The sequence below is a fragment of the Notolabrus celidotus genome, chromosome 22 (genome assembly GCF_009762535.1).
Source record: "Notolabrus celidotus isolate fNotCel1 chromosome 22, fNotCel1.pri, whole genome shotgun sequence".
NCBI lineage: Eukaryota > Metazoa > Chordata > Actinopteri > Labriformes > Labridae > Notolabrus > Notolabrus celidotus.
Window position 1 is genome coordinate 21,768,167 of NC_048293.1, and position 22,015 is coordinate 21,790,181.

General features: G+C 44.3%; 1 protein-coding gene across 2 annotated transcripts in view; it reads right to left on the bottom strand.

Annotated features, from left to right (window-relative positions):
• LOC117806332 (peroxidasin) overlaps positions 1–22,015 on the bottom strand; it is a 64,785-nt gene that overhangs the window by 40,343 nt on the left and 2,427 nt on the right. For both annotated transcript variants that reach the window (XM_034675225.1, XM_034675226.1), the window contains exons 2-3: positions 6,568–6,639; positions 4,480–4,551 (exon numbers count right to left, since the gene is read on the bottom strand). In XM_034675225.1, coding sequence (XP_034531116.1) covers positions 4,480–4,551; positions 6,568–6,639 — 144 coding nt within the window. The remainder of the gene's footprint in view (positions 1–4,479; positions 4,552–6,567; positions 6,640–22,015) is intronic.

The following is a 22,015-nucleotide window of genomic DNA, read 5'->3' on the forward strand; positions in this document are numbered from 1 at the left end:
TGTTATGTTAATCTACAGCTGATACATGTTGCTGTTTATCATACAGACATGATTACATGAAGAATAGAGACGAGGAGATGAAATACTCGGCCGATTAGCGGGGATCTCGGAAGTGCTGTAAATGCGGGATATACAATGCCACCGAGCCGACCAATCACAGGGCTTGCAGTCCATGTCTATTCTACGCGTGGCTACATTTTGGAGGAGGTGCATGTCAGCTATGTGTGTAGGCCTCTGCGTAGGTACGGGAGCTACGCGGACCTCCGGCGTAGGCTATGCCATCGACTTGACGCAGAAGTATAAATCAGCCTTTAAAGCTATAAAGCTCTACTAGCTGGATGTAAAGGAGCACAGGTGATGATGTCGTCAGCTTGCGTGGCAAGGTTTGTCAGTATGTTGATCTAGTAAATGGAGATAAAGTTGTATGTAGGCTGTGTCTGATTAAACTGACTTAAGGAGGACTGAAGCGTCCAAGGACTGAGGACCAGGGACCGAGGAGAGACTGTTTTGTTCCTCTAAACTAGACAAATAAAAGTTCTGTATGAACGACCGGGAAATAAGTCGCCTGGGAACTGACTGAAGGATACAAAAGGTTAGAGTTGCAACTGCAGTCATGATACAGCTTGCAATGGCTGAAATGTTGCGCGACCATTCAACCTAATTCTACTAAAATTGCTACTTTTTTTTATGCTGAGTGATATCGATCATAAATCTATATAATTTGCAGAAATAAAAGCTGCAGAAAACAGATGTTTTGGTTAAAACGAGATCCTGTTTTCATTTGAAGACAGTCAGCTACATCTCTTTCTTCAAAGCCTCCAGACGTCATCTACAAAAACAGTAACTTTATCTTGCAGATAAGTTTGTTTATGTCGTGTTGTTTTGTTCCTAACTGATGATTCTAACAGGTTTTTAAAGGTAGAATAAAAAGGTCTGTTTCTCTCTTCTGTGGTCAGGCACTTAGAGTAACAGTGTGAGTCTGTCTGAAGCTAAAACCAGCCTCTACAGTGGCAGCTTTGATCAGGGACATTTGCCCCTGAGGATTACAGAGCAGCCATTACGGCCAGTTTTTTCGGCTGCTGTCTGAAGCGATGCTGGAACATTTTTCCCAAACACCAAAAATTATTTAGACCTAAAATATGTAAATACAACAAGACTTGTCTTTAATGTGCCTTCATGCCAACCAGTGAAGGGTCTGCGCTCCTACTATAAACACGACGACAGACTCTTACAGAAGGATGTAACGCAACTGAATAAAGGCTAAAACAAACAGAGAGGGGTTCCCACAAAGAGGCGCGGTGACCTCTGTTTGACTTGTTTATGGAGGCGGTGGAGGAGAGGGGGAGAGGGGGAGAGTCGCTGTATAGACAGCCGCCCCGCCATTAGGTTTGGAGGACATGAAAGATGACAGGGAGGGGACTTTACTGGAGTACAGAGGAAGCGAAGAGGTGAGGTGGGAGATAGAATCTGGCCCCCGGGCTGCAGGACAGAGAGGTGGGAGGACACCTCAGACTGATCACAAAGGTTATTTCAGTCTTTAGATCAGACTTTAAAGGGAGGGGGGGTTCTGTAATTAAACAGACTGAAACTAAATAGCTTCAGGATTTAATTACAACATAAAGAGCTCGGGTGCACGACGGGGACTTGTGTGTTTGTGTTTGTGGGCCGGCTAGTGGAAGAGGGAGATGAGGGAAAAGCCTGGACATCCTTTCAATCGCCCCCCAACTTCTCCCTGTCTAATCTCTCCCTTTCCAGCCTCTCCCTGTCCAACATCTCCCTGTCAAACCTCTCCCTGTCCAACCGCTACCTGTCCAACCTCTCTCTCCCTGTCCAACATCTCCCTGTCCAACCTCTCCCTATCCAACCTCTCCCTATCCAACATCTCCCTGTCCAACCTCTCTCTGTCCATCCTCTCCCTGTCCAACCTCTCTCTGTCCATCCTCTCCCTGTCCAACCTCTCTCTGTCCATCCTCTCCCTGTCCAACCTCTCTCTGTCCATCCTCTCCCTGTCCAACCTCTCCCTGTCCAACATCTCCCTATCCAACATCTCCCTGTCAAACCTCTCTCTGTCCATCCTCTCCCTGTCAAACCTCTCTCTGTCCATCCTCTCCCTGTCCAACCTTTCTCTGTCCATCCTCTCCCTGTCCAACCTCTCCCTGTCCATCCTCTCCCTGTCCAACCTTTCTCTGTCCATCCTCTCCCTGTCCAACCTCTCCCTGTCCATCCTCTCCCTGTCCATCCTCTCCCTGTCCAGCCTCTCCCTGTCCAGCCTCTCCCTGTCCAACCTCTCCCTGTCCAACCTCTCCCTGTCCATACTCTCCCTGTCCAACATCTCCCTGTCCAACCTCTCCCCCTGTCCAACCTCTCCCTGTCCAACCTCTCCCTGTCCAACCTCTCCCTGTCCAACCTCTCCCTGTCCAACATCTCCCTGTCCAGCCTCTCCCTGTCCAGTCTCTCCCTGTCCAACATCTCCCTGTCCAACCTCTCCCTGTCCAACATCTCCCTGTCCAACCTCTCCCTGTCCAACATCTCCCTGTCCAGCCTCTCCCTGTCCACTGAGTTGTATATAAGCATCCATGTATCAAGTGTGCAGCTTTGTTGTTGAACACAGAATACTACATTTTTACATGCAGGACATCAAGTCTCAAATTGTCTTTCAGTAATCACTGAAAACTGGTATTTCTCTTGCACTCATCTTTTCATGTACAGTAAAGTCAGGAGGGACTGGGAGCTGAGCTGCAGCTATCCATAGGTGCTTAGCTTGTTTTTAGCTTAAGATTCCCTTTCTCCTCATAGTTCATAAGGTTTTTTTTTTAAGCAGAATAATCTACATGGGGTCTCTTACTCTCCACAACAAACCAAATTATTAAAAGTGTTTGAAACGCTCACAAAAACAACTTCATGTTGAAAAAATATTTTTTTATAGTGCTCTTTGGCTGTTTTATTTGCGCTTCAAGGGCTGCAAGCTGAGCTACAACAAATTAAGGGTTGGCATGTTTCTATGCTAAATTAAGAACCAGGTTTAGAATTGACAATGACATGATGTGCACAGGAAAAAGAGGAAAAAGTCGGTTGGAGATGGCTGTTGTCACATCTATTTACTTTGTGTTGGAATGTAGTAACGCAATTCATGACAAGTGTGAAAATATCAAGGTATTTCTTAATTATTGAGATAAAGCTCTTACATACTGCCATTTCAAGGCGGGATATTTACGTCTGTGTATAACACATGCAGCGCCGAAATGCAACTAAAATCACACACCAGGACACCTTCATCACACTGATTCAGGGAGTAATGTGTAAGTGCTAAGATGCAGTGGTGGTAATTGTTGGTTCAAGCCTTTAGCAGAGTCACAGACTTTTTTTTAGATTTAACAATCGTACGATGATTGTTGTGTACTCCGGTTCTTAATAAAAGAACTCAGAGTGTAAAAACTGTCATCAAATCAAAATGTGTTATTATAGAGAGAGGACATGACTTGAAACTCTATAAAAGGATCCATCATCTGGCTCTGTTCATTGCAAAGGAGTAGTGGATCTACGCTGAGCTCTGACACTCCTTCAGAGGAAACTCATGATGAGTGCTCTTATTCATTCAGTCACGACCCAAAGCTCATGAGGTGAGGGTAGGCACATTGATCGACTGGTAGTCTGAAAGCCTTGGCTCCCTCCTCATCATGACAGCCGTGTTTCTACTGAGACAGAAATGTGTGTTAAAGTCTCACTGACAGTGTAGTGTTCATGGAAAACCCTGATACATGTGTGTCTTATTACAAAACACAGGACTCATGCAGGCTGATAAAGATATTTAAGTTGTGAACAGCTCTAAGGAGTGCTGCTAACTCTTCCCCAGACACACACAGACCTGTATCAGTCTCAGCCATCAGGAGGACGTGTGCAGGATGCTAACTTTGTCTCATCAGATAAAACATGAAACACGATGTGACTCGTAGAAAAACCACAAAGAGATCATAAAACATGAAATGTGCTCGCTGCGATCTTAAAGTTTGTGTCAGTCTAAGAGTAATGTACACGGAGCAGGATGATCCCACCGTGTCTCACTGTGAGCTCAAACCCTGCTTCTCATTACAGCTGAGGTCCGTGGGACGATAATGTAAAGTGACTAACAAAGCAAACGACCAATCCCACAGAAACCTGGAGGCGACACGCCTGAGAAATGTGTCCTCTGCTCTGCCTCCAGGTCAGGACTCCCAGACACATAAGTACAGGGATCAGACGCTCAGCGCTGCTTTTGCTGACGGAGCAGTCTAGAAACATCAGCTGGTTTCAACTTTTACCATCAATAAGCTTTGTGTGTGTTTTTTCTCTTTTGCAACAAAGTGTGATTCTTCTTTTTCTATTGACTGAACAAAGAGTGAGCTCCTCGCCCACTCAGCATTAAAACAAAGATAAGTGGTCTAAAGATCATTTTCTGAACCTGAAAAGAAAAACAGAATTGACTCAAGTTGAAGAACTTACAGATATTTGAGGTTTTCCAGGTCTTCAAAAGCCCCCCTGGGGATCCTTCGTATATGATTGTTGTTTAGGAGGCTGTGAGGAAGAGAAAACAGACGTTATTTTATCAACACGAGACGGCCTCCTGCAAACTTGAAGAGAAGATTGCAATGTTAAAAAATGATGCAGTGTAATTTAATTTTACAGCCTCACCTTTGGTATTAACAAAACTTTTGGATTACCCTGATTAGTTTCACCTGTGTCCTGTGTCCTTTGTTCCACACCTGTGTTAATTACTCTGTGTATTTAGTTCCTCTGTTTCCCCTGTCTCTGGTTGGATCATTGTTCGTCTTCCCTGTGTTCTCTCTTTGTTTCTTTTCTTGTGATCCCTATGTTTTATTTGGATTTATTCTTGTACGTTTTGAGTAAGTTTTGTTGGTACCTTTTGTTTATTAAAACCTTTTTATTTTAAAGCTGCACTTGGGTCCTCCTTCAATCTTCCCCCCAACGTGACAAGTTGAAGAATTTGAGTTTGAATCTAAACTTGGCAACAGTTCGACCTTGTTCTGCCGCTTACAGGCTCATACTGATCTTCAAAGTTTATCACAACAATGTTTAGAAGATGACTCCTACAAAGACACCTTTTTTTTTTGATGGGATAAGATCTTTTAAAACTGCAGAACATGGGAGTTACTTGTCTATCATCACCTGTATTGTGTATTTTTCTCAGGTCCAAAAATCTTGCAAAGCACTTTAGAGAAGTATTCAGAGGAGTATCCACTTTCAAATGACTATGGTAGGCCAAGGATGCATACATTTTGGCGTCTGCTGCGGCTTTCCAGGTCTGTTACTTTAGCCTTTAGTTCCATGTTGTCCTCGCGCAGGGTTGAACAGACGCCTTTGGGGTCCAAAACCTGCTTGCTAAGGTCTTCACTGGCGAGCTCAAGTGAGGAAACACGTTGGCCATTTTCTTCCACCTCGAGTCGTGTCTGGTCAAGTTTGAAGGTAAGTTGAGAGAACAAAGTGCTTAATTCAGCGGCGGCTATCTCCTCCTGGTGTTTTTCAAGCAGCGTGAGGCTAGCCTCGTCTTTTTTGCTTGATTTAGTGGATTTGGAAGCCATTAAATAAGATTTTAAGGCTAACTGAGGGAATTATTCCCAGATTTGTAGGGGATTAGAGAGCTGGGTGGTGTGGAAAGTTAAGAATTTACTGGAGCATCTAAGCAGCACGTCTACTCCATCTGCCTATCACCCGGAAGTCCTGTATTGTGTATTTTTCTGTGTTTGAATAGTAAAGTTTGGATAGTCTGTGAAACCATGACGAGCTGCTCAGGATGTAAAGCGCTCTACGATCCACACAGGCTTCTCTCCGCCTCGAGGGTCTTCTCTTCACTTTGAAACTAAATCCACATTCTCTATGGCATGCAGAATCTCTCATGATTATTAACTAACCATCGTGGGTAAATATCTGGATCTTCACACTTAAACAGAGTCTGAAATGTCCCTTTACTCCACAGCAGGCGTCGTTGTGAAAGCATCTGAATAACGTTTGAATGAGGTGTGTGTGATTTATTCCAGCAGCCAGCTGGACACTCTGAAATGTGGCCTGCTCAGATAAGGATATGGTTTACATAAGCGGATGCACATTTCCTTGAAATTTAAAAAAGGTTGCTTTACTAATTTGATGCCAATAAATTTAAAAAAACTCTTGGAGCATTCAGCTTTTATTAGCTTAGCTATGCACGACCGTCTTACAGGCTGGACATATGATAAATAGTCCTGTGGGTGGAAGTGGAAAAAAAAATTCCTCACAGATTACGAGCTGACCTACATGTGTGAAAGCACAGCAGAACAGAGCAAGAATGTGTGTGTACGTGTGTGTGTGTGTGTGTGTGTGCATGCGTGCGTTGTGCAGGGCTTGGTATGGAAGCGACAATGATTTATCATGGTGCCGTTATCAGGAAACAGCGTGATTGATTTTCAATAGAAGTCCTCTGGAGACTCTGAGTTTCCTTGAAAACATGATCGAGTTATGCAAATATTATTTCAAGCATTATTCTGAAAGTGAAATAAAGAATGGAAGAGTTGAGATGTGTGGGTGAGGAAGACTTACAGGGTGTTGAGGTTCTTTAATCGTTTGAAGGATCCAGGTTGTAAATCCTTGATTTTGTTAAACCTCAGATCTCTGAAAACAGAAAGAAGACACATGAATGAATTAAAAAGTAATACTTAAAGTCGTAGAGGAATGAACAGCGGTCCACAGAGGAGCCCTGGGATCATAATCCTGAGGCATAATTGGACACATTACTCATCTCTCTGGAATGTCCCTGTCAAGCTGTAATCATGCAGGCAGATTTATATAACATTTGCCCCAAAGATAACAATCACAGGGCTAATCGTGGCAGTCAGCAGGTTTCACTATCTCCCGCTTTAACGTCTTAATTCAAAGAGTCTGTGTTAACATAACAGAGCGGCTCAACGTGACACTAATCACTCTCCGTCTCACAGCGAATGACTCTCTGTGCCATGAAAATGACAACCTAAAGACCCTCGTAATGCACTTAACTTTGAAAAGCTGAAATCATTCTTATGCTATGTGGCATTACCAGCTACAGAACGACATGTAACGAGAACATTTCATCCAAACAGAGGTATTATGTCTTTGAAACTTAGACTCAAAGCCATCTGACCTTCAGCTGAGCCAGTTACTAAATGTATTTTTATAGGATAAACTGCGTAAGTGGAACCAGTTCATATGGGAAGCATTTAAACAAAGACTCCGGCTGCCCCGCAGAAGACCCCAAGTGACTCATTGCACAGCTTCGATCTCTGCATTTTGTTTTCAAGGTTTGTCGTTACGCACAGAGCGATGCATGAGAAGAGACACGGCAGGCTGGTCACTTCACAGAGTCTAACAATGACGCCTTCATCACTTTGTTCAGTGCTCACAAGAAGCTGAATGATCCTCAGAGGTCTCCTCTTACACAAAACAAATGGACTCATGATGTCAGGAGGGGCTGCATGCCTAACAGAGGCCAACTGATCTCTTAGTGCATTTAGGCAATTTTTTATTGGCAATGCTGAACTCAACCAAACTTAGTGTGAGGTAAAGAGGCAGGGTTTGAGCCTTCTCGCCAACAGCTATGTGTTCCCACCTGTCAATCAAGTCAGTCATGTCCTTATATGGGCAAAACTCGTAATCTTAATATCTTCTGAACTGGCTAGTTAGAAAAAAATTCACCCCCCATACAGTGTGTGACGGTAGAGAAATTAGCAATGTAGACCGAAGCCTTTTTTTGAACCAGGGTGTAAACATGTTTATTTCTGCTGTAAAGGTCGTCTTCTTTGAATTGGTGTGTATGTGGTTTCTGTTGTTTCTGCAGCCAGCCTCAAGCGGATTCACGATGAATTGCAGTTTAGAACACTTCCGCATGTGCTTAATATTTTGAGACCGGGGGTTGCCACTTGGTCCATACGGGATGGGCACCTATCCGGTGCATGACACGACAAATAATAAACTAAAATAAGCTAAATTAAACTAAACTAAACTATAAAACACAAACATGAACGCCTCACTGCTGAAACAGAAATACAGCAGCATGAAGCTCCAGGCAGATGCTCCATCCTGCTGGTATATACCTGAAATTAACAGCATCTTGCAATGGTACTACATAGGAGACAGTGTTTCATTCCAGTATGCACACCATAGCAAACACAAGTGTTGTGTGAGTCACTGTCGTCTCTACTTCTCCTGTCAGAGCTGCAAGTAATAAAAACTGGATTGATGATTGAGTTTGAAATGTTTATAAAATCATGCATTTATCTGGTATTCCTTCATATCATAATTTATATTACAGAATGAAGGAATACAGCAACGTAAGTGGACTCAATGTTTTCTTCGTCTGTGTGCTTGCATGACCTTGCATTGCATCCTGGGAGAAGAGCATGCTGGACAATCTTAAAGCCAAAGAGCGGAGGAGAACATTAAACAGATTTATCACTGACTGCACTGAGGAACGGGAGGAATACATCAACCTCTCTCCTTGAGAGAGTTCAGCTCCCACTGTAACTGCTTGGACTGTCAACCAACATTCTTGTTAGCGGATGACCTTACAAAGTAAATACTGAGAGGCTGGGTCACACAGACTCAACGGACTGACTAAACGCCGGGGTGATGAGAAGCTTCAGAACTTTATTCAGTTTAAAAACGTTTTTATCTTTCACCCTCTTCTTCTGTCCTCACATGCTACGATGAGCATGCCAAGTTTACAGATTACAGATTATTCATTCATCAGCTTTGAATTCATCCTGTTTATTTCCCTTTATGCACAAAAGGCAAAGCCAGATAAAAGGTGCATTTCGACCAAGAGTTCCGGGGTCTTTTAGCCCCCAGAACTACTTTACCCTGAACTAAAAGGTTCCTGTGCCCCCATTGTTGTCTGCGCTTCGACCGCAGGCTGAAGTCCTGGGTAGATTGTGCAAATCAGGCCAGTGACGTATGGAGAAAAAAAAAAAGTAAATATACTACACCACCAGACCAGTAGAGGGCAGTAAAACAAAGAGGAATGGCATTCATCACAGATGACACCATAGAAGCAGACGGACAGGCAGGTATCACTATAGGCAACACAACAGTTAGCCTGTTAGCATGGAAGAGACTCAGCTGGCACTGTTTGAGATGGTGCTATATTTCATCACAGATGGATTTACTGAATCAACACGTGAGGGGAGATAAACGCGAGTAGCAAAGACGTTTCAACACGGCTTTAAAATCCCTTTTAACTCAAAAAGCTGTGGCAGAGATCGGCCGGTGTTCCGGTTTAAACAGCGACCCTGTGAACTGCCGACTCTCAGCCGGATGCATCCCTCATAAACGTCTTTAGACGATCATTAAATATCTGATGGGGACATTTTGAAATCTTAATAAAACTAAACTAGTTTGCATTCCCAGGAACTCCCTCTGTGTTTAAACAGCTGTGTAAACTCCACAAACACTGACACGTTCATCTGAAGGTCTCCAGTTTACAGGGCCCCTTTAAAAACGTAACACCGGGAGAGACGCATTCACGGTGGGCTGAGAGAAGACTACTGTTACAAGCTGCTAAATCAAGAGAATCACAGCTTCTTCTTTTGAAAATAACACACACATACAAAAAAGATAGAACAAATAAAAACTAATGAAAGAAAGAGAAATCAAGTGAATCACAGCGAAACATATTGTGGACAGCGGGCGGAATAAAAACACTGCGGTTAATCTACCAATCAGACAAGTTCAGCATTGCAGGCCCCGCCCCCCGAAAGTCCTAGGACCTTTGAAAAGTACTACCACCCTAGCAGGGGCTTTTTAGGGGGGGGATTATCTACCCCTGAACTAAATTTAGACCCTGGGTCCACCGGTCGAAACGCACATAGTTCTGGGGTAAAGTTCCTCCAGTCGAAAAACGCCTACTGCTGGGTGAAAATGTAGGTCAAATAACAGAATCAACTGATTTCATAGGCACTGAAATGTTTATGGGTCACTCGGTCTGTGAAAGCCTTCACATATGGATCCAATCAGAGAGAGTCCAGCTTTTTCATATGCTCACTTCCTTTCATATAGGCTGTGAGCTGCTGCAAGAATTCACTCCCAGAGCTTTTATGCAACTGACATGGTTTGTGAGGAATGACCTTCAGCTGCGGTGAGACTGTTGTTCCTAGAAACACCGTCAGAGTGAGAGAAACTTAATTTAGATCTTACTGTCCAGATAAGAGCGTCACAGATTGCTGGTTCAAGAAAGAGGCAGATGAGAGCAGGATTGATGCATCTGAAGCTCAAAATAAAAAGCTGTCACACATTTAAACGGAGAGATGTGTCAGAGTCTTCCACGGAAAGAAAGAGGGATCACTGCGAGGTGTAGAAAAACTCCTCTCTGCAGGGAATGAGCTCAGGGTGCAGAGTGGACTGCCCTGACATGCTGAGGAGTGGAGGGGGGGGGGCTGTCCTACCAACTGCCCCAAGCACTGAGGGATGAAGACGAGGAGGAGGAGGAGGGGGGCTGCATCTCACAGGCCTACGTGCTGGTTCAGGCAGGACTGATCTCAGGTGCAAACATGAAATCAAGAGTCGTGTTTTCTTTGGAAGCTTCAAACTGAACCTCTAATGACTGACGGACCACATAACAAAAACACTGCAGCAGAAACGCTGCGTCTGAGCCTGTGCTGATGTTCCTGCTAATCAGGCTTTCATTTCTTCAAAGCTTCAAATCTGGAATCTGTACAAATTAAACTGAAGGATTACGAGTCGATGAGAAGACTTGAAACTGTCAAAATAAAACAAATAAAGAACCATGCTTGATACATTTCCTTCAGTATCGTCCATTCACCAGATTTATCCCTAACTCAAGAAGCTGAACAACCATCACATTATACTTCACTGACGTCTGCACGTTTCCACACAATAAAAGAAACAAATTAGAAACAGTGGATATAAAAACATTAACAGTTAAAAGCAGTTCTGAAGAGGTGTGTTTTGAGGTGGGATTTGAATGTTTGTAGGTTGGTGGAGTTGCGTATGTGTTTGGGGAGGGAGTTCCAGAGGGCGGGGGCAGCAATGGAGTAAGCCCTGTCGCCCCAGGTTCGGTGCTTGGTTCTACAGGGTGGGGAGAGGAGGTTTTCATCAGAGGAGCGGAGAGCACGGGAGGGATTGTGAGGGTGAAGCAGGTCAGTGAGATAGGAGGGGGCCAGGTGATGGAGGGCTTTGTAAGTCAGGAGGAGGAGTTTGAAGTGAATGCGTTGGGGGACAGGAAGCCAGTGGAGGTTTTGGAGGACTGGGGTGATGTGATCACGGGGGGCAGCTGAGTTCTGGATGTACTGGAGTTTATTGAGGACTTTGGATGATGAACCATATAAGATGCTGTTACAGTAGTCAATTCTGGAGGTGATGAAAGCATGGATCAGCTAAAACATGTACATTAAGTCCTCTTTATAGCTTTAAATGTGACTTAACTAACTTTAGATTTTACCGAGGCTGTATCACTTCTGCTTTAAGAACAGACAGTTTAGTAAGAGCTCTAATGGGGTTTCTTTGGGCTTTGGAGTCAGCCTCAAGTGGACACTCTGGGAACTGCAGTTCTCTCTCACTGGCTTCATTTCTAACACCAGTCTGCTGTTTGGTTTGTGACGGAGTGTTTCTTTGTAGAGAAGGCTAAATAAGGTCAAACACGGAGTGATGTTTGTGGCAGCTGTGTGTGTTTAAAGCATCAGCTGTAGATGGGCAGTGAGGAGAGATGGAGGTTCTGGAGCTAATGACATCATCCCTGAGGTATCCTGTGAGCCCTCTCGGGGTTTCAGTGAGTGAGTCTGAAAGGGGGCTGCACTGATACCGAACTGTACTGTGTGTTTATCAAAGAAAAAGTGGTTTGATGTAAAACACACCAAAACTATATGTATCTCAAACTCAGAGTTATGAAGCTGACCTTGATACTATATTAAAAGCTCTCAGCTGATTCAGGAGGACGGACCACATGATGGTTTAAAGACCTATGAGATCTGACAATCATGCAGACAATCTGGGGTAGGGAAAGGGAAAGTTATGTCATTGCGTGTGTTTTCTATGCAGTGAGCTGACATAGTTGCAGAGTAGCAAGCTATCTTGCATCCTTACTTTCCCCGCTAATGGCCAAATTCCACCGGATCCGTGTCCAGTCCGTCTCCACTCCGTCAACAGATCTGATAGGTTCCTATTCTAGTCAATGTGTTAACTTCCACTGGATCCGCTCAGTTGCATTCCGGCTGCATCTCTGATCTGGTAGGTCGGAGCCTTCCGGATCAGAGATGCAAGACTCTGGGCTGTGTTCTAGAAATGAAGCCGGTGGATGTTGATAGATGAGAGAGACCGCAGCGGATCGCAGACGTGCATTAACGCAAGCAGATCTTGCGTTAATGCACGATATCTCTCTTCTAAATATCAACTTTATTCCATCCTTCTCATCTCCTTTTATTTCTCCACTCACAGTAAAACGAAATCCTCTGTCTCACAGACAAAATGGGACTTCAATTAAGATTTCTTAACGGCATGTTTTGAGTTTAAAAGCTGTGTATCTGCGCTCATAAACAGATATCTGTTTATAGGAGTTAATAAAAAGCTGAACTGTTGTCCCGTGATGGCTGATCGGCTCTGGGTTCAGATTTAAGCGTCTGTGTTTCGCCTCCTTTGCTCTCCACATGCATGATTTTCCCAAACAAACAACATCTGATGAAACTAACGTGTTGATCCCTCACAGCACCTCTGCCCTGCTTTAAAACACAATATTTGTAGTTTAGTTCAAAAGGACATGAAGACTTTGTCAGAGGTCTGGGCGGTCTGTAAAGTGACTTTGCGACGGTTTATCACGAAGAAACAAAGAAAGCAGCAGAGGAAAATGAGTCAGTCCACAAAGGGAAAATCACACAGGAGGAAGTCTGAGGACGGTCAGTAAACAGGGCGTCTGTGAGACATTCTTTAGCGTGGTGTTCATTCAGCGGCCTGCTGGGAAAGTCAAAACGGAGCACTTCATGTACCATACTTGTTCCTGGACTCCTTTAAGAGTTTGTTAACTTCATTAGCTTTGATGGAACAATAAAGCAGCAGGGCTAACAGGCTGCAGAGGAGCCGACAGCCGCTCTGCCTCAGTGATGAAGGAGCTCAAAGTAATATTCAGAGAGAGGAACAAAACCTCATCTGACTTCTTTTTGGGAACAAAGACGTTTGTCATTTACCCATACAGGATGATCAGCTGATCATCCACCACGTTGTGTCCGCGCTGATACGGAGAAAGCATGAAGAGGGGTTCAGAAGCAGAGTTCTTCAGGTTTCTGACTAACAGGCTCCTTTGTTTAAACATCGGTTATCTGGCACCGAACTCAAGCCTTATATTCCTCAACAGATAATTAGGATGACCTATTTAGAGCAGACAATGCTGACGATCTGCCGGCAGTGTTTTGGGCACGCAGTGTGAGAGAGAGCTGGAGGTCCAGTGAGTGCACAGAGGTGATTTAGGGACAGAGCTCCTCTGCTCCCAAACAGGAAAGATCCAGGATTCTGTAGGCTTCCATGTGTTCATATATCACAGAGGCTTAAAGTAGGCAGTGCTCACATCAACTCATCTGATGATCACCTCTGGAAGAAGGGAACCTTTGCAATGCTGAAAACTCAAAGTCACCCCTGATGTTACCTCACTATCTGCTCCACAGTGCACCTCAGGGGTCTCTTTGCAAGTTTGTACACAACCACATTGTTAAAATAACCTGACTCACAGCAGCTGCAGGCTGCAGGCCAGACATTCACCTGTGTGCGACGCAAACAAAGACATGATGCATATTAAAGGTGCAAAGAAATGCTAGGCAGAGGTTTCTATACATTTCTGTCTGATCCAGGAGGATGAGAAAACCTGGCTGCAGCCCAGATCAACCCGCATCTGAGAGCCATGTGTGGACCTCTGCTCTCAGTCTCTCCCCTCCAAGGCAGGGGAGTCGTTTGGCTCCGTGACATATGCCCAAGTGAGTTTGCTGAGGACTCCCGGACACACGAGTGACTCATTCTCAGTCAAACAAGAACCAGGCTCTCGCTAGGTTAGAGGGAACAGTGAACCGGTGCCTCCAAACATGGCTACAGTGGAAAAATGACAAGGATTTGCTGGTGCATAGAAGAAGTCCGAAGGACTGGACCGCGACAGACGAGAGCCCTTCATAATAAAGGTTCAGAATATGACAGTGAGTGACGGGGAACTTATAAAAACCTCTCTATTAAAGCAGAGGAGAGACAGAGCTGTCCTGAGATACCCTGAGGCCGCACACACAGCGGTCAGTAACAATAACGGGAAGTGTCGACCTTTGGATGGAAAGACCAAAATAAAACATTATCAACAGAACCCAGGGAAAGGCCACACACGGACTTCAAACTGCTTTATGTATCTCAATGTTTTCAACACTCGCCTTTCTTCTACCTTAATCACTCTTCATCTTTTCTATCAACCACACTGACGTCTGACTGAGGTTATAAGACTGTCACATAAATCCTCTTCCCTAAGGACTACAGCTACGAGGGGTCTCTGCTCATTTCATATAATAACAGAGGATCTCTGTGCCTGTCTGCAAAATCTGAATCGAAATTCTTCGTCATTCTTGAGTCATCGCTCCCCGACACTTTGTCACGGCTCTTGGCGTCTCATACGAGACCACAAGGTGCCCATTAGTGTCTGAATGAGATGCACCAGGCTTCTAACTAACGACAATTTAAAATCATTCCTGTTTGGACAAACTTCTCTGACTGACGTAGTAAAAGACTGCATAAATCTGTGGTGTGTCTTGAGTGGTAAAGCAGGACCGTCATCCCAGAGGTGGAGGTTCAAATCCCAAGTGAAACTGAAAGGAAACATAGATTCATTTTAACCCTCCATGTGATCTGTTTCTGAAACCGGCTGCAGCCAAAGAGCTTCGAGTGTTTTACATTAAAGTCTTACATAACGCCATTCCAAGGGGAATCTACGCCCTTGCGCCGCCTCATCTGCTGTGTGCAATGCACAGAGGCGTACTGCTGGAGCAAACTGGAGGTGTGTATCAGGGTCAGGAGGCCAGAGCAGGGGTGTGTGTATGTGCACGTCTGTAATGTGTGTGTAGAGCTCCCACTGTGTGTTTCCATGCAATGCCTCTTGCTCTTGCAGAGCGCCTTAATGCAATGTGAACTCACACACGAAAGAACAGGCATCTTCACTGCCAACATGAGCTGCAGTGACGAAGCCTCTTTCAGGAGGAGAATTAAGAAGGCTGTGCCGAGTATTAAAGATGCATTTCGACCAAGAGTTCCGGGTCTTTTAGCCCCCAGAACTACTTAAACGTTCCTGTGCCCCCATTGTGTTTTGGTTTAAACAGCGACCCTGTTAACTGGAGACTTTCAGCTGGATGCATCCCTCATAAATGTCTTTAGACGATCATTAAACATCTGATGAGGGTATTTTGAAATCTAAACTAGTTTGCATTCCCAGGAACTCCCTCTGTGTTTCAACAGCCGTGTAAACTCCACAAACACTGACACGTTCAGCTGAAGGTCTCCAGTTTACAGGGTTACTTTTAAAACCGTAACACCGAGAGAGACGCATTCACGGTGGGTTTAGAGAAGACTACTGTTACAAGCTGCTAAATCAAGAGAATCACAGCTTCTTCTTTTGAAAAGTACACACACATACAAAAAAGATAGAACAAATAAAAACTAATGAAAGGAAGAGAAATCAAGTGAATCACAGATGTGAGTGATGTTATTGTGGACAGCGGGCGGAATAAAAACACTGCGGTTAATCTACCAATCAGACACGTTCAGCACTGCAGGCCCCGCCCCCCGAAAGTCCCGGGACCTTTGAAAAGTACTACCCCCCTAGCAGGGTTTTTTTTTTTGGGGGGGAGATTATCTACCCCTGAACTAAATTTAGACCCAGGGTCCTCTGGTCGAAACGCACGTAGTTCAGGGGTAAAGTTCCTCCGGTCGAAAAACGCCTTAAGAGACTTATATTGCTCTGTTGCAGAGTTCAGTGTGTAAGTACTAAGGTGTGATGGTGGCAGAACTTCGTTGTGGCACTGTTGCAGAATTGTAGTGTTTCAGTAGTATTTGCAGACGAGTGGGAACAGTGAGAGACCATGCACTGCTAAAGAGGCTTTATCACGCTATCAAACAGTTTGCAGACAAAATGTAGGAAACAGACATCTTCACTGCCAACATAAGCTGCAGTGACGAAGCCACTTTCAGGAGGAGAATTAAGAAGGCTGTGTCGAGTATTAAAGAACAATGTGTGCGAACTCAAGAGGCTCATTTTGCTGCACAGCACGGAGACAGATTCCCAGAAAGGCAAGCCTGAATCCATCAGAGGAGCGAAATGTCAAAAAGAGATGGATCGTATGTATGAAGCCTGTGGTTAGGAATGTTTTTCAGAGTTATTATGAGGAAGCCCATTAATCGTCAGTGGAGGAAGTGGTTGTTACACCGAGCCCTGACGTCTACTCCACGGGAAAATGTCAGAGCAAAGGAACACTTTAATAGAACCGGATACAACCGGACCAGCAGTTTTTGACGCTCTGAAACACATTTAGATTAATTAACTGGGTGTTACGCCTCTGTTAGCCTCGTTTAGGTCACTGAGGATACCTGTGAAAAGAAGATGCTCCACCTCTGGTTTTAGAATCAGACGGAGGATCGATTAGCTACAGAAAACATGTTAAGAAATGTAGAAGCACTGCAGTTTTTTAGCTTGTGTAAGTCTCATTGGAGGGAGCTGTAACATTACATAACCCTGCTCTCTGCTGCATGTTTGAAACCTCACACAAAGAGCACAAATGAGGAAAACAATCTATTATTAGAGTAACGTCATGTGCTTCAAGTTGTGTGTCACCTCAAATGAGCTGTAAGTACTTCCTGCGCTGCGGCAGGCTTTAAAATGTGATCTGTAACCATCAGGCTGATTGAAATAAGGTGCTAATTAAGATTACATTTTCAGGAACCACTTTCAGAGAAACCTGAAGCAGCGTTCAGCAGCTGTCCTGTGATGGATGGCCACACGATAAGGCCACAGGCCCTCTCTACGACTATCTTGGGCCCAATCGCCCCGTGCAAATGAGCCAAGCTTTGGGGATTTCTGGCTTTGCATTCCATAATGCTGCAGGGACTGAGCGCTTCACAAAGCCTGACTGCAGCAAATTCCACACAATGGACCTTCACTTTCCCCCCCCTGACTCACCAGCACCGTCACTCAGTCAGAGCAGGGCGCTGTGTGTGGGGCAGAGAGGAGGGTGAGGGGTGAGGGGCGAGGGGAGGAACATGAAGACACTTTAACAATGACAGTCAGGTAGTTTCACCACAGAGGAGGGTCTACTAATCACAGATCCATGAGGGATTTCAAGTCTACACTCTGATGACACTCACATCAACACCAGATCCTCCTTCTGACAGGGACACTCACTGAGATACAACACTGCAACTCAGCCAACAGGACACAGCTGCTGGACGGACAGACTGTTACTCTTTAGCTCTCTGAAATCCTCTGAAGAACATCATTTTAAAATAGTTTAACACAAGGACAGCGATTAAAACAGGTCCTATGTTTTGGTATCTAGGAGCTAAATGGCTAAAAGGACCATCCTGCACCTCCTGCCTTAAGCACTCTGCAGGGGCAACATCTAAAACACCCTATTCCTTAACAATTTTACATGTCAAAGTAGGGCCAAGGTTGTAAAGTACCAAAATTATTCCTTAATGCACCATAAAAAGATAATGCACAATATTTAAAACATAGTCTTTTATGTGAACCTATAAGTCCAAATGTGAGGGGACTTCCTCTGCAACAGCGACAAGCTTTGATTGTCCTTCATCCAGAGATATAAAAGCTGTTTCTTTGAGTTGCCATTAAAGGAAGCGGTTTATAACAGATGATGGGAAAACAGCGCTAATGCAAAAGAAATCATGTCTCCAGCTCCAGCAGGCCCCGGAGAAGATATGCAGCGGAGTCATTACAGAGAGGAAACGTAATTTACCACCGAGCCTCAGACTGAGAGTCCTCAGAGGAAACAGCTGAAAAACAAATGCAGGCCAGAGAGAGGCAGACAGTGTTCATGTTTCTCGGTCAGAGTGTCATGTAGGAAAAATTTGGGCACTCGTCCCATGAGCAGTTTCACGAGTGAACCAAGAGTCTTTATTCTGTGCTGCACCGGCCCGGAGGAAACAGACACTGAAGACACCAACGTCAGATTAGCAGCTTCCTTATCTGGACAGCGTTTTGTCTAATCTGTGGACTCATAAGTGACTCTCTCAACTCTTTCTGATCACCTCAGCTCAGGAGGGAAACATCTCCACGAATGATGACGATTCCAATCATCGACATGACCCGACCTCTGAGTCACAACTCACTGAAGCTCCAGACGCTGCGTCTTTGATTAATGCAGACCGGCTGCAGAAAGCTCCGGACGATCCTTCAGAGTTCAGCTTTCACCAGGTCTTTACCTGAAGATGAATCATCCACTGAGGTCTCCTTTCCACCAGAGCTGAAAGAGATCCACTTTGAAACAAAAAAATACAGAGAGAAGCAGCTTCACGTTTAAAAGCATGCGGTAATCTTCCCTGATGTTTTTGGCGTGAGATGCGGCAAGGTGAGCTGCAGCGAGTCAGCTCTCAGCGGGAGTTTGGGTTTAAGTTTCCTTCAACGTAAGACGGCCAGATCGTCTGCAGGGGTCTCCTTCTCTACAGAGGAAAATAACTGTTCATGAAAACCACAAAGAGTACAGTGGTTTCACGTTAAAATAAAGTGTTTGGCAAAGTTCTGAGGCTGTGCGTCAACTCTTAGAGAGATGAGGATGCATCCCTGAGGTAAAACATCAGACTCATGTGGGCTGATATCTACAGAAGAGGATTAGGGCCACTAGAGAAATATCAAAAATTGAATTTTCTTGAAAGAAAACTCAAAATGTTTGAGAAAAAAAATTTTATTTCTGAGATATAAAGTTGTAGATTATCTTATCCAACAAGAAATTCACCCCAGCTGGCAGAAGCAAGGATATAGATTGTATATCCTTGTTTACATGTTTATGTTGTTCTTGTGATGTTACATCACCCCAGCTGGAAGATGCAAGGATAAAGATTATATATAGAATAGAACAAGTGTTCCTTGTGTGATCTGGAGGAAGTTGAAAATGAAATGCACTTTTTATTCTACTGTCCATCATATCATAATCTCAGGTGCCTCCTTTTCAACAAAATATCAGAAAACTGTCCTGATTTGTTTTGCATGTCAGATGAAGATAGACTTCAGTTTGTGTTAAATGCTGTTCAGCAGCGTAGGAGGAGGAGCACACTCTATGTCTGATTTAGTTGTTGTCACTGTCAAATGTCTGAAGTGTACCACTATACTTTTTAACTACTCTAGGTCATTGCTGGACATGTGCAGTATTGTTATTGCTCTCTTCTTTTTCTTCTTATGTTGTTGCTCATATTTTGTTTGGTTTTTGTAGTGTCTTTTAAGTCCATATGGGTTGGGCACCTTTTCGATGCATGACACGATGAATGAATAATAAATAAACTAATCTAAACTAAAACTAGAATCTATATTCTTGCATCACCTCAGCCGGCTAATCTGCCCGCTGAGGTGAATTTCTTGTTGGATAAGTGCTCTCACCTCCTCCAGATCAGTGTGCTGCTTTCTTCTGAACAGCCCCAACATACAGCAATGTCTATTCAAAGTCCGGATGCTTATAATAATGTGATGATTCTGGGCTAAAATCAGTAGTATCTCCTTATTGCTGAGTCCAAGTAGGAAGTACAGTTTGATAAGGCTGTCAAGTGGATCCATGATGCAGTGAAATGGGCAAAGGGCAGCTTGTTAACAATCTACAGATTAAAGGTTTTCTTTTAAATGTATGACTTTATAAACTTGAAAAATTCAAGTTTGATTTCTCACGAATTTAAATCTTTAAAAAAAAGTTTTTTCTCGATTAAAAAAAAAAAGTATTTCTTTAAGTGGCCCTCATCCTCTTCTGCAGATATCAGAGTTCAGAGCAGAAAAAAGAAACAAACTGTCGAAGCTTTGTGTTGAAAACAAGCGGCAACCTCTGGTCTAAAAATATGAGTCCAATGTGGAAGTGCTTAAAACTGCAGTTCATCGAGGATCCTCTTGAGGCTGGCTCCGGAAGTATTGGAAGTCACATACACATGAATGGGAAAAAGACGATCTTTACAGCAGAAATAAACATGTTTATAGCCTGGTATAAAAGACGAGTGTAGTGTGGATAGCTCATTTCTCGATCAGCACACACTGTACTAGGGATGCACCGATCCGATCCAGGTATCGGATATCGGCTACATCGGACTCAAAAAGCTAGATCGGATATCGGTGACAAGGGGCCGATATATAGTGCCGATCCATATGGTAGATCTATTTATCTCAGTTCAATGCCTTTCTGTGTTTACAACAGCCATGTGCGTCTCCTACATCATCAGCGCTGGCCAGTCTGTGCATTTTTGCCCGGTGGAGCATGATGGAGGATAACTACAGAGGCTCTGCCGTTTAGCTGTATGCTTCTTTTGCTAACAACTCTGCTGGAAGTGCTAATGTTCTGACGGATATCAGTTGCGCTGAAAAATATAATGGGAGCCCAAAGGAGGAAGTTTACCTGAGCTGTAGCCGACTGCAAAGAAGCAAGAAACCTTCTATTAATGGATTCAAAGTGTGAAAAGACAGATACAGGTTATTGGATTAAATTGTTCCGGATCCTTGAAACTAAGGGATTTCAGCCTCTGGTTAAGCACTTGGAACCCAGGTACAGTTCACCATCAAGTCAGAAAAGCCGGAAGTTACCAAAACATGATTCTATCCTCACATTAAAGAATAGAGATTGTTAATTCAATACCAGGATCGGATCGGCTAGTATCGTTATCGGCAGAAACCAAAGCCCAGGTATCGATAGCGGTATCGGGACCTAAAAAGTAGGATCGGTGCATCCCTACACTGTACGGGGTGAATTTTTTTCTAACGCGGCAGTTTCGAAGACATTGAGATAACGAGTCTTCCAATGAGAGGCACAGCTGACTTGATTGACAGGCGGGAACACTGTAGCTGTTGGCTAGGAGGCTCAAAGCCCGCCTCTTTACGTCACACTGGCTCAACAGCAGCAATGTGGCTCCCGCCGCCGATTGGCCTCAAACAGCTCTTCAGAAACAGATAAGTGACGTCACGGATCCTACGTCTTTATTTTATACAGTCTATGGTGGAAAAGCTGAATCTGAACTCACTGACATGACTGTAAGTCCGGTTGAGCCCTGAGAAGACTTTCATTGCTGTTTATGTCAGTCTGAAAATGAAGTATAAGTAACACCTCTCCCCACGCTGTGACTGAGACCTGAACAAAGCCCTGACTGTGTCACCGAATCTAATGTTTAGTAAACAACTGATGTTAACAACTAAACAAGGGCCAAGCTAATCATGAGACCTAAGTTCTTCACCTTTCATTGGGTATTTCTGCCGCCTAGAGCTGAGTGAGGCAGATCATCTCACACGCGTTTCTTATTATTGTTTTAAATTCCTCCAGTTGGCACGCTGCCACGTCGAAGGAGGAATGCAGCACCTTCCTATAGCTGCAGGTTAAGTGTCTGCACACACAAAGAGTCCTCACCGAAGGTTACTTAATCCTGCAAAGCTCTCAGGATGTTCAGAACAGTTTGAACCCGAGGACCCTGTGCTGCTACATTAAAGCTGAAAATTAGAGGCTGTGCACTCCTCTCCAAACTCTGCTGAAAGACGTGTTTCAGTCCTCTCTGCTATCATGTTATGAGGCTTAATTTGATCAACCACAGCAAGCAGACCACAAACTGCGAGGACAGAACTCCTCCTCACAGAGGCCTGCAGAGCCTCAGCTCAGGGTACAGGAAACTTAAATCCATACAGTCGACCTGTGATGTGTTGAATGTTTCATACAGCAGGATGAGGGCAGGACCCGCATTCATGTCCTGACACGACAGCCGAGCTGAGCGAGTGGGGAAAGCGACAAGTGGCTGCAGCTTCAAAGCGCAGTGT